The sequence below is a fragment of the Drosophila miranda genome, chromosome 4, assembly GCF_003369915.1.
Source record: "Drosophila miranda strain MSH22 chromosome 4, D.miranda_PacBio2.1, whole genome shotgun sequence".
Lineage (NCBI taxonomy): Eukaryota > Metazoa > Arthropoda > Insecta > Diptera > Drosophilidae > Drosophila > Drosophila miranda.
Genome location: NC_046677.1, coordinates 25,792,678 through 25,805,718, shown reverse-complemented (window position 1 = coordinate 25,805,718; position 13,041 = coordinate 25,792,678). Strand labels below are relative to the sequence as shown.

The following is a 13,041-nucleotide window of genomic DNA, read 5'->3' as shown; positions in this document are numbered from 1 at the left end:
GACGCAGAACGATACATCGGATGTTACACATAACAGCGGATTTAGTGAGCTTAACAGCACTAAATTGAGACCAAAATTGGCGAAAACGGAAGCCCCTAAAAACCATACCGAAACGCACAAGTAAGTTAAAGCCGGAACCTGCCTGATAATATAATTGTGTAATCTGTAATCAAATATCAATATGTTATCTATTTTCCAATATTCAATGACTTTGTTATCTCCATATTAGGGTATTAGATAAATATAAATTCCAGAGCGAATGCAACTGCAGTATTACTCAGTAATAGCACACACCTACTCCAAAACGGGGATACCTCTTATATGTACGTACTTGCTGGGTATATATGGGAAAATGTAAGCCAAAAAGAACAGAGAACTTCAGTAACTTCTGCTTTTGGTGCTGCTGATTCTGCAGTGTTAAATGTAGCAGAAGAGGCAGATGAAAGACCAAGAGAACTCCCAGTCCCAGTCCCAGTCCGAGTTTCTGCCGGCAGGTGGAGGCGTTTAGAAAGCAGAAAATATGCTAAGCGGCCAAAGCGTTTGCATAGCAATTGCTCATTTACCAAAACTTCACTTCTTTTTTGTACCGTTCTTTTTTTTCTATCAAATAAAGTTGTTTTTTCTGTCTGTTGTATTTTTTGCTCCTGCAATTTGTAAAACTTTGCACGAAGCTGCAAACCAAATAAAAAACCAACAAAAAAAAGAGAAGAATGTGCATAAAAGGGAGTCGGACGGACCACGGGACAAGACAAATAAGTGGAACAAACGAAAAAGTTTTTTTTTTTTTCTGTGGCGTTTGACATTTGGTACAATGGTAATTTTATTTGGACCATCGCATCCGGGGCATGGGTGGTGGGATGGACGGGGGCGTGTGCAGGGGATGGTGTCCTCTGGCTTGGGGTTTGACCCGCATCATTAATTTGTTGTGTCTTGTGGCTCTCCATTTTTTGGTCTTCGGTTCTGCCATTAGGCATCGTTTATGCGATTCAACCAATTACGGAAATTAAAGTGGTTTCGACTTAATTAAAGGAAAATAAATTCGAATAATTTAGAATTAAAGATGGGAATATTTGGAAGTTTAAAGGTGGAGAAATTTCGATACCTATTATACAAAATTTTGCTATTTCTCTTGTCCACAAGATGCCATTATTCGATGGGACTTTCTACCGATTTAATGATGAACATTTTGATTGGAGAACAGAACAAAAACACACACAAAATTGTACTCTTATTTTTGTAGTTTTTTTTTGCACAAGATCACGCCTGTAGGATTCCAATAGCAGGAGAATATCACGAATGTAGACTTCGTGTAGAATTTAATAATTCATTTTGCAGTTCTGGGCTACACTCAACAAAAAATACCCTGCCATCAAATCCCATTATTTAACAGATTTAGGACTTCAAAAACTGTTTAATAAAGTATTATTTGATTTATGGTTAGGGTTTTTTTTAATGTAAAGAAAAAATTGGTATTTTGAACAAAAAAAATTAGTTGCCTATCGTTTAAAACTTTCATCGTTTATTGTACAATTTTTCTGTCTAATTTTTGTGTAATTAGTGACCTACAAAATGGCTGCAAAGGGATAGATTTTATTCGCATCGTTTTTTATTGCTTTGAACTAGTTTCAAAATTGAAATCAAGCCCAGCCCGGCCCGGCCCGGCCCTAAAATCACATTACAAATTCCCCTGCTTATCGCGATTAGCAATCACGCATGAACGCACCCGTGGGTAACAGATGTGCCGGGGAGGGAGCGGGGCGGGTGCCGGAGAGGAGATTTGACTGTTTTGCGGTTTTTCGTATAATCGACACACCCATTCACACACACACATACTATCCTCCTCCACCCATACTCGGATGCTCTCCGTTTATTCCCTTTTCTCCTTGCCTTTCTTACACACAGACGAACACACACACGCTTGCACTGAAAGCCAATCTCCTCTTTATGCCCATTAAAATGTTATTTCCTTATTATTGCCTCAACTTAATCGTTCTCCTTGCAGCAGTCGCCACCGCAGAAGCACCAGCTTCATCATCTGTGTCGCCTCGTGGTTCCTTCTTTCTTTTATCGCACTCTCTGCTACGCGACATTCTCCCCCACCGTACAGACACATCGACATAGCGACATATCGTATACATCTGTATATAGGGGACATTTGTGAGCCACTCTGACGGACTGCGGACTGCGGGACTGGCGCCTCCCCTCGTGCAGTGGGCATGGGGCATGGCCCATGTGGGATGCGTGATGCGTGTTATTGACAATGGAATACAAATTTCTATGGCATACATTTGGTTATTGTGGAGGTGCAGGGGGGGTACACAGATCCCCAATGGCTTACACCACCGCATAATCTCCAAGCGGGCGCCGCCCCGCACAAAAAAAAAAACCAATGCAAATGTGTTGATCCCTCACTACCCCACCCCCTTTCGTATAGCAGAATGTTTGAGTCATCTCTGGGCTTTATTTTTTGTACAATCTACACTCTACAGATGGTACAAAGGGATTACAAATTTGGCATCAGGGAATCATTCGAGTTAATAAATTAAATTCTTTAAAGCTGATTTCAGAGGTTTTTCGAAAGGCATTTTTCGAAAGTTTGTAATGCACAAACAGAAGACTTTCCAATACCATATAGTACATATATTAAGAATATATTCTTGATCGGGATAAATGGACGACTGTCCATCTGTTGTTATTCCCAAGATTCTCGAGGTTACTTTTATATTTAAAAGATTGATAGAAGAAGAATCTTATCTAAGCATTTCTTAAACAAGCTATGATTATCGAAATTTCTTGGGATTCTTCATGGATTGATAGGAGTAAAAAATGTATTCCTAGTCGACTATTTTGGTTAAAACAATAGAGCAGATAACAATGAGTCTTCAAAGGAATGAAAAATGATAGCAATTGTTTCATAAAATTATAGAAAAATCATATTCTTTATAAAATAAATGATCTTGGACAGCACTAGCAGACAAATAGGAGTGTGAAAGGAATTCTAGGAGAGAGCGCTGTGGCGTTGTTTACCATTTGTTTACCAAAGGCTTCTGTCTTTCATTCAATTCTTAGAACGATAAGAGTTTGTTTAGTCTATAACCTTCTATGTGGTGGAAGCTCCTCAAATTGATTAAGAACAGGGGAAATCCGATTACGTAGAACGCAACGTGGAAGCCCCAGTTAGGTCATTCTGTTGACGTTTCTTTCATTCATATACGAGTAGAGTATGTTTGTTTGTTATGACTGCAAGCTTATCTGTTATGCAAATGTTCGGAAAGGAGAGACAGGGTTTGAAATAAATCCATGAAAAGCCATTGAACTCGATGCAAATGTTGTGTAACTTTTAGTTTTGCTTAAAAATGTTGTATTTATTTTAGAAATATTCAACGTAGGTTCCATTTCCCCTTAGAAACAGTACAGAAAAGAAACCGATAGCCTTTTACTGTCGCAAGAACTTTTAGTTTTACTTAACAGCGTATCTTTTCCATTTAATTATAGATTGTGCTGTGTTTTGTACCTCTGTAGGCAAAGAAATTGATAGAAAGAAAGACAGCAACAGCAACGGCAAAGAGAGCTTACAATGTGGCAAATGTGTTCCATTCCATGTGGCATTGGTCTAATTTAAACGAAACGCTTTGCGTAACTTTTAGTGTCCCCCCAAGCATAGCAATTAGGAAATCAAATTCCTAGATGATTTTTGGGCCACGTGAGTAATACGATTGATTGGTTCTCCGCTCCTCTCCTCTGCTCTCGAATAGAGTGCAAAATATTGTTAACTTATGTTTCGTCTGGCTCTTTGACTATCTACATACATATGTTCTGTGTGTGGGCCAGATAACAGATGGGGAATAGGGGAACGGTATGGAACCTTCTTTTGTTTGTGGCTGCTTTCATGCACTAATAGTTTATCTGAATTTATGGGGCACACACTACACCACACAGCCACGGCCACCGCCACACCACCCACGTTTTGCATTTGGTCTGCCCTGCCCTCCCCTGCCCTGCTGTCTGCTGCCGTGAAAATGTGCTTAGCTGGCAGCACTGGCTGTGAAAATTTGCTACGCTGGCAGCACTGGTCGGCGGACTGGCGGACCTTTGTAGTGGCTGGAGCTCTGGCTCTGGCTCTGGCTCTGACTCTGGCTCTGGCGCTGACTCTGGCTCTGGGGGCTTTGCTGACTCTCTGCTCCACTGGTTGGTTGGTCGGTCGGTTCGGTGGGTTTTGGGTCTCTTGGTTTTGGCTTTGACAAAGTAGTACCGACCCGAACCAAACCGAACCGAACCGACCCGACCCTGGGGGCATGGCTCATAAATTTCCCTCCGCTGCTGACTGCCCGCCTGCCTTTTGCAATATGAAATATATGCAACATAATTGAATTACGCTTGTGGGGGGGCAATGCGGAGGCATTCCCTCTGTGTGGGTGTGTATCTGTGTGCAGCGTACTGTTAATTTTTAATTTATGCTCATAAATAATCAAGGCATTTTCATTAGACAACACAACACAACAGTTTTGAACAAGAATGAACAGAAACACACAAAAAAGAAGAACGAGAATAGACAAAAAGACACAAAGAAAACGAAACTCAAAGCAAAACTTAAAAGAATTGGCAAGGAAATGAAATGAAATGAAAGAATGTGGCCCACGTGGTAGGGGAATGCGAGACCAAAAGATACGATACCCCCCCCCCTTTTTAAAAGGGTATGCAACAGTCCCTCTTGTGGAAAGTATTCGAGTTGGAATAAATGCTCTTAGAGATGTTTTTGTTTGCCAAGGATTCAAAAGAAATGACAGGACCATCATACTTGTTTTCTGTCTCTTTGTAGGGTAGAAAACTTTGTGTGCGGACCGGCTAAAGAAAATGTGTGGCAACAGAACTGTTTCCTCTTTTTCATGCTGTTCCTTCTTTCAAGATGCGTAAGCAAAAAAGTGGGAAAGAAAGAACAAATAGAGAAAGATGAGAAAAGAACCTGCAAATAAGAACAAGTATTAATATTGTCTGGGGCGCGGGCTTAGAGGAAATAAGTATTTGTAGCCACAGTATGCGCCAAAAATAGAAATAAGAGGTTCTACATTTCGCGGAATATAAGCTTTAGATGCCCTTTCTTTAGGTAGGTAATAGATACGGATTAATATTCCTGTGTGTAAGTCTTTTTCTATGGAATCTCCTGAATATATTACAGATATTACAATCGTATAGATTCCATAGAAATTTCCAAGAGAAGCCACGAAAAGATGTGCATCGGCCGGACTTGCAGGGTATCGACTGCAGCGACCACTGAGTCATTCCTTCTCTTCTCACTTCGTAAAGGGAGCAGTGGTAGAGTGGAGGAGAGGAAGTGTCTATGTGTTAAATGCCGCGTAATCATTTTCGGAAGCTTAAAAGCGCCAAAGCGACGAAAGCGGGAGAACGAGAGTAGAGTAGAGCAGTAGCATATGCTAGACAGAGAGAGAGAGAGCGAGAACAAGAGCGGTGTCAAGTGGAGTGCGAGAGATGATGCGAGGAGATGGGGGTGAAATGCGAGAGCCTATTCGGAGCCAAAGCAAAGTGCGAAAAGCTGTACAAATACAGTTATCCGCTACGTCAGCTGTGCTGTAGATGTACATATGTATCTGTATTTGCAATAACTTCATGTGTGTATGTGTGCGTGCGTGAATCGGTGACATTCGTAGGAACCCAAAAAAACAGCAGTTTCGTAAAATTTAAAAACAAAAGAAATAAGGCCAATGATATTTGTAATTGTTTTCCAACTGCTGTTTCTGTATTTTTTCTCTTTTTCTATTTTCGATCGACCTGTTTTTGGATGGCAATTTCAAGGCCCCCTTTTGGAGCCACTTTGCTCCCACATGAGCACACACGATGGATGGATCGGGGGGGCCTTAAAACTCATTAACGTTTTATGAAGTGAAAAGAAGCCGCTGGCTCATGTTGGACTCTGTGTGTGTGTGTGTGTGTGCGTGTGTGTGATGTGGTATGCCCCTGATGCACACTTGCTGCAGTCAATCAGGCTCGAAAAACACACAAGAGGAGGGAAAGGCACAAGAGATGGCCCAGGATGAGTAGTTGGTCTTCATTTGGCCATGAGTGGCAGGCAGACAGACAGTGTGGCACAAACAACGGCAACAGGAGGCCGCCCATAAAAGATGACAGCGACAAGAGCACCATATATTCGCAACAGTGCCAGCTTTTGGCTCAGAGACCACAAAAAAGTGAATGAATCTAGGTGGCTTAGACTTTTGAATGCCCTAAAAAACAGTCCCCTACAAAGGTTAATCGAAAAATGTTTCTTTAGGTCTAGGAATACCAAAATATAGAAGTGGAGTTAAGGAGATTATTTCAATTAACACATTTCAAAATCAAATTAAAACAGAAATGTGTCAATTAATAGTTTTCTGTCCACGAAAATGGGGAAATCATATCATAAATTAGCTGTGCGATACCCACAATAACCAAGATATGGGACACATATTCGGTGAAGCTCTAAATACCTAAAAATTACTATATTTGAATGGGTATTACAGTTGGAATTAGTAATCTTGTGACATTTTCTTCAGCAATGTCTAAATATCTAACGAAAATGCAACTAATCGTTTGAATTTTCAATTTAAAATCATCGAAAGAAGCTGTGGAAACCAAAGTAAAAGATACAATACGTATCCACCTGAGAATAGACCAAAAAGTAATCTGGTAGACAGATCTAAGCCCTCAAAAGCAGTCTTGCCTTATTAGCCTTATGAAAATATCAATTAGAAAGAATTTAAAAAGCGAGAACATCATCTCAAATCTCTATTTTGAAGTTCCAACGAGAATGTATTCTCATCATATATTTCCCTTCAGAAAAGGTGTCCGATCATTGGGTATCGTCACGTTCCACCCAAAACCGCAGTGACAGTGCTATAAAAAAAAAGAGTATTTTCATCCTAGAGACAATTAAGATGCGAGTAAAACCAGCTTTACTATGGGGAAATCTTCCACACCATACAGCATCAGCATCGCAATGTTGATGCCATGCGGCTGCTCCTCCTCTCCGCTTCTTTTTCTAGCCATAACTGTAGTCGTTGTTGCAGGTGTGTGTTCTGCCTGTGTGTGTGTGTGTGTTAGTTTAGTGTTGGCTTCGAGGGAATTTACGGAGCGTTGATGGCTTTCTCCATCCGAATGGTGGAGGCGGGGAGGGGGGCTTAACATTGCTACATTGCGCTGATGAGAGCAATAGAAGGAGAGACCGAGAGGGAGGAGATCATCTCTCTGTAGAACATTAAAAGTGGCCCAAGGAAAAAACAAAGTTTTTCGTTCATTTATTGGCGGCATGTGGCAGTTGTTTTATACCCTTTATGCCATAGGTATCAAAAGAATTATCACTTTTGACAGAAGGCTAGTAATTACAACCTGATTCAGCAGATATCTATGGTATTTTTCTCAAGCACTTCACAAATAGGATCCCTATATCGTAAAATATTCTTTCCACAGAGAGATCTCTTGTTCGATCTAAATCAAAAAGAATTTCCCTGTCGATCTGCCAAAGGGTATCAAAAGTTTCAGCCCTCCGCTTGGATGGAGCGGCCTTCATTTCTCTCAGTCTTGTTTATGGCATAATTTGCAAGAAGTTCCGAGGAAGAAGCAAAAATACCTGACTGCTGCAGAGGCCGAGGGCAGGGCTAATTTACAGTGGGCGTTGCTCATCAATAACTGCATGGAGCGGAAGAACTACTTGTCGTAGATAAAGGTCAAGAGTGACTGAAGTTTCCACAGAGTAATCATAAATTTTCAGAAAGTACTCACTTTCTGCTGATAATCACTAAAATTTCGACAATCATTTTTTTTCGTTTCTTTGGAATTTCTTCTCACAATCTCTTCTTTGTTGTTGGTGTCCACGATCGCCCAGAGTCACGACCCAAGTATTTCTCTCTGACGGTCACTATCATCGTCGTCGTCGTCGTCGTCATCATCATAGCACTGAGGGCAATAAGTATGTACGTGGCCCATTGTCATTAGTTTGCCTCAACATTAATTACAGTAAAATACCAGTGCGACCTTAATGCATTTGGTTCCACGGTGCGACAACAACAGTGTGGGCTGATAAAAAGCAAAAAAAAAAACACAGACGGAAAAAACGCATTTGCAATGGCCAGCAACGGCAGGCGATAGGACAAGCAAGAAAACAGAAAAATCTAAGAAGAAACACAGAGAGGGAGAGCAAAAACAAAGATAACGTTAGAGTCGATATTCGAACGAGAGGATACCATACCTCTCAGACCTCTACCTTTTTTCTTCAAAACTTATTGGAATTCCATCTTCCTACGCTCTTTCGTTGGTCAGAGTGGAACGTTCATCCTGATTCCGATTCGCTCTCTAACGGATCTCTCTTTGTTCTCTCTGATCTTTCTATTGGACCAGTCCCTTTAACCCTATATTTCTGCTGTGAATATTGCAAAGCTCTTATTGTCCTTGAGTTCATTCATGAAATTTCTGCATTTCACTTGATGAGACCACTTTTAATGAGAACACCAAAGTAGAATCCTAAACAGCTTCAAATTGCTGCATATTCCATATTTTTGGTCTTGATTTTTAGAGGCGTTCCCTCTGCCACAGATCTACACTTCCTTCATATAATTCGGTAAAGAATTCTACATCTCCACGAATAAAATATACCCTGGGTAGAAAAGCCTGATGTGAAACCAGAAAAAGAAGATCTGCTGGAGCCTGGCATCTTCAGTCCAGCATCGGACTCGCAGTGCCATTCCGTGAACCGGTTTAATTGACAGCGACCTCCAATAAAAATCAAGTTCAGGAACATACATATTATACTGAAATGATTTTACGCCGAACTAAGCCCCCAAATGTGCAGAAGAGAGGAGCAAATGCATCGTGAATGGAGAATGGGAGAAAAGTATCAACAGTCGACTTACCTATGGAAATAAATCTCCGGTGCGCGTCGCTGCTGGATGGTGATGCGAGGAGATAGTAGCTGCTGCTGCTGCTGCAGGGGGGAGGAAGAGCAGGGCGGCAGGATTAACTAGTGTGTGTGTGTATGTGTATGTGGCGAATTAAATTGAACAACAAAATCAGGCACGCACACAACAGAGCGAAGAGAGAGAGAGATACGATACTCGAAAATTAAACACGTTTTCCGCAATTCTTACAGGAGAATGAGAGATGGCGAGAGGGGATGGGGAGGCGCCCCTTAGAATGTGGGCGACCCGGTTTATTTACACCGACGTATCGTATACCCGCTACCGATTTGCTTATATACTTTATTATGGACCGCGCCTGCCTGCTGCTGCACTTTCTACTACTACTACTTCTACTCTGTGTGCGTGCGCGGCGACCATCAAGTGCACACGTATGCATGTATATGTGTGTTGCTCTTTTCCTCCATCAACTGAGCTCTATCAATGAGCGCGAAAAATTATCATACAAATTTCCATGGCCCGGTACTCACACCAGCACTGCACAAGCACTTTAATTTCCTTTTTTTTTATTAATAATTAATTCATGCGCGACGCGACATATCTTCGGCAGCGGCTTGACTTCAGTGTGACCGCTTTTGCCTCAATTTTTGTGGCTCAACAACAACGTATATCGATAAGAAATCGAACTTAGCCCACTTAAGCCCCCTTAATTTAAATAGCTCAACTACTTGAGGTGAACGGCGGAAACTGGCTTATTCTAAATACTTGCTTTTATTGTATTTTGACTAAAAAAGGTTTAAAAAAAATAGTTCAACAAAAAAAACAATCGCAATGTTGCTGGTATTGGAAGACTTGTTGCTTGACAACCGGAGTATGGCCATTTGTGTACACTATTTCGTTAATTTAATATGAAGATACTGTTTTAAAACGTAATTAATATATACATTTTAGAAATCCAATAAAAGCAATTATTTAGAATAGGAAAATTGATTTGTTAATCGGATAAAATTATGTGGGCATGGCAAATTGTTTTATCTAGCTAATAATATTCCACGGAATATCAAAATTGAACAATAGGAACTACTATCCTCTTTCTTTTTTTTTTTGTTTGACCATTTTCCCTTAAACCTCTTTATACGAAAAATGCAATAAAAGCAAGTGTTTAAAATAAACCAGTCTATTAGAAAATAAATACAATAGTCGGATAAAATTATGTGGGCATATCTAAATGTTTTATATAGCTAGTAATATTCTACGGAATTTTAAAAACAAGGAATATGTATAATGGAATTTACGGTATATTTCGGTATATTTCTGAGGGTCGGACGGTATATTTTAACGATCAAATATACCAAAAAATATCAGAATATATACTACTTTTACAGAAAAAGAACAGTCGTGTCGTGTCCAACAGAAATTTCTCCGCTCTCTCGAAAATCGTAAATCATGGCCGAATTACAGGTAAAAGTTAGCTTTTATACAGACTAAAGTAACACCTATTCTATATATCTTCTCTTTTGATGTACACTTGCAGGAATTCAATCAAGCTGCCGAAGATGTCAAGAATCTGAATACCACGCCCGCAGATAATGACCTTTTGGAACTCTACAGCCTGTTCAAGCAGGCCACAGTGGGCGATTGCAATACCGGTGCGTGAGAGAACGGACAGTTGTTGGATAAAATCAATGAATTATTAATGCATTTTATGGCTTCTAATACTCTAGACAAGCCCGGTTTCTTGGACTTTAAGGGCAAGGCGAAGTGGGAGGCCTGGAATGCACGCAAAGGAATGAGTAATGCCGATGCGCAGGGCGCGTATATAGCCAAAGTTAAGGGATTGATTTCCTCCGTCGGACTAAAGTCTTAGGATGGGATACGAATTATCGTACATAATGATATTATTATATTAATGCATTTTGGAATCTCACATGTCGTAAAACGCACAAGTCTTGAGTCTTTTCCGCACAAAAAATATACTCACACACATTGAAATGTATATTTAATTTGTCATTTTGCGGGAATGCATATATACAACATAGATATATACTGTTTTAGGACTGGTTCTGCTGCTGCTGTTCAACCTCGGGCGAGGCGGCACTGTTCTGGGACTTGCGCTGTCTCTCGTACACCTCGCGCTGCAGCTCGCGTAGGTTCAGCTCCAGCGTTTCCACCACCTCGAAATTCATGTCCTGCCGTGCCTGCTTAATGTAGCCCTTTATAATATTGATTTGTTCAATGAGGGGATCGTCCAGGCCGGACTTTGAGGTGGAGGCTTGCGGGGCAGACCAGTTGTTAATTGATTGCAGATCCGACTGAAACAAGTAATAGGAATTAGTGGAGGAATCCAGATACAACTCAATAACACTCACCCCCTGAGCAAAGGACCCGCTCTCCAGACCCCCACCCGACTGTATGATTGTGGCACCCAGGCCGTAACGCTCATACGCCTCCATGGCCATCCGCTGTTCGGTGAGGATGCGCTGCTCCGTCTCCATACGCTTGCGTTCCTGTATCTGCTGGATAAGCGCCTCATCCGGCAGCGGTGGCAGCGACAACATCCGCTCCTTGATGGCCTGGATGCAGCTCAGACGAATGGCCTTCTTAAGAGACTCCTCCCGACTGCCGGGCTCACAGTAAATGGCCAGAATGCGTTTACTCCGCATATCCATGGTCTCGGCCACCTGGCCTATCTTGCCGCGCAACGCGCTAGCATCCGTAATGGTAAATATAGTCTCCCCCTCGTGCAGGCTGTTGATGATCTTCAGATACATGTCCAGGTCTGGGGTGACATCCTTTTGCAGCTGCCGGATCTGCTCATAGACCTGTACGAGCAGTGGGCGACATGTGCGGCTTTCGTGCATGTCCTGTCGTGTGTCCAGCAGCCACAGACAGTGCTCGCAGAGGCGTATGGCACGGTCACCCTGATGCATCTGCTGCAATGGCTCGCTCCGACTGGTCGAGAGGCTGGCCAATTGCACTACAAAACGGAACAAAATTATAATCAGGTGAACGATCTCAAAGAGTACTCCCACTTACAGGCATTCTCTAGGGCTAGGAACTTGGAACAATCATTGCACATAATGCCGCCACAGAGACGGCAGTGATGCTGCCTCCGGGCGATGTGGAAACTCTTGGCACAGCTGGGGCACAGCTTCACCGAAGTGCCATCCAGCCAGGCCACCGTCTGTTGTTCATGCTGCTTGCGCTGCACCGAATCCGAGGGCAAGTCTTTCAACAGCCGATGCAGTCGTATTATCAGCTTGTTCGTCTCACTCGCGTAGCGTTCCAGGCGAGGATTGCGCACAGATTGAAAGTACTCAAAGTGCGAACACTCGGCGCCGACCTGCTGCTTGGACATGTAGTTAAAGACATTGAAACGGGAGCGAGCATTGCTCAGCACCCGCTGGTCAGCGCCATTTCCATTGGAATTGGCCGATGGTCCGCCCGCTGTCGAATATGAGGAGCCCGCCGCACCGCGTTCATCTTCAAAGTTATTAAGGATTTTCTTCTTGGCCTTCACAAATATATTGAACACAGACTTGAGGGTATCCTCCTCCTCGGCATGCTGGCGCGCAAAATGATCCGTCAGTACATCAATGGATTTCAGATCTGCCCGGCAAATGGGACAGAGGAAACCCTCTAGGATCTCCCCACTGGCGGCACTCTGATCCTCATCGCTGTCGAAGGGATTACTAGCCATTTTTAAACGATGAGTAAGCACTAGATTTGGGCTATTTTTTGGTGGGTGTGTGTTTGTTGTGCCCTCGCCCACGAAACAGATTACTGTGGCCGTTCCTCTAGATGTGGGACATTGTCATGACTAGCTATGGCTTGCCGGCCACATCCAGGTAAAGTCTAGCACTTAAATGACGTGACTGCAGGCCTAGAAATACAGTTTTATTAAATTTAAAATAATGATTTTACCAAAATAATCAAACCTGCTGCAAACTCTGCTTCTTTCCACGAGGTGCCATTCACTGGGAGCCGCGCACACTTGAAACGAAAGCTCTTCGCGGTGAGTGTCCGAAATGCAAGAAGCAGACGCGTCGCAAGTTGCCTGCCTGGAAGTTTTCACGGACATATTCAGCCACCCAGCCTACGCCTTTAAAGCCAAAACACTTTGCTTTTTCGACACCTA

General features: G+C 42.3%; 3 protein-coding genes across 5 annotated transcripts in view; 1 reads left to right on the top strand and 2 right to left on the bottom strand.

The window, feature by feature from the left end:
- The window catches only part of LOC108162223 (polypeptide N-acetylgalactosaminyltransferase 5), a 29,423-nt gene extending 19,883 nt beyond the window's left edge, over positions 1–9,540 (bottom strand). The window contains exons 1-2 of one of the 3 annotated variants that reach the window (XM_017296842.2): positions 9,434–9,540; positions 8,901–8,971 (exon numbers count right to left, since the gene is read on the bottom strand). The gene's annotated coding sequence lies outside the window, so the exon portion shown is untranslated. Of the gene's footprint in view, positions 1–8,900 lie in introns of all 3 variants that reach the window. The other 2 variants (XM_017296843.2, XM_017296844.2) reach the window with 2 other exon arrangements.
- Positions 9,541–10,258: 718 nt separating this feature from the next.
- LOC108162123 (acyl-CoA-binding protein) lies at positions 10,259–10,899 on the top strand. The gene is made up of 3 exons (XM_017296698.2): positions 10,259–10,364; positions 10,438–10,552; positions 10,628–10,899. The coding sequence occupies exons 1-3, from the start codon at positions 10,350–10,352 to the stop codon at positions 10,768–10,770; spliced, it is 273 nt and encodes a 90-aa protein (XP_017152187.1). The 5' UTR covers positions 10,259–10,349; the 3' UTR covers positions 10,771–10,899.
- LOC108162122 (rabenosyn-5) lies at positions 10,886–12,934 on the bottom strand. Its single transcript, XM_017296696.2, has 4 exons — positions 12,842–12,934; positions 11,940–12,786; positions 11,273–11,880; positions 10,886–11,215 (listed from the first exon to the last, which is right to left on the bottom strand). The coding sequence occupies exons 2-4, from the start codon at positions 12,601–12,603 to the stop codon at positions 10,955–10,957; spliced, it is 1,533 nt and encodes a 510-aa protein (XP_017152185.1). The 5' UTR covers positions 12,604–12,786; positions 12,842–12,934; the 3' UTR covers positions 10,886–10,954.
- Positions 12,935–13,041: the final 107 nt, after the last annotated feature.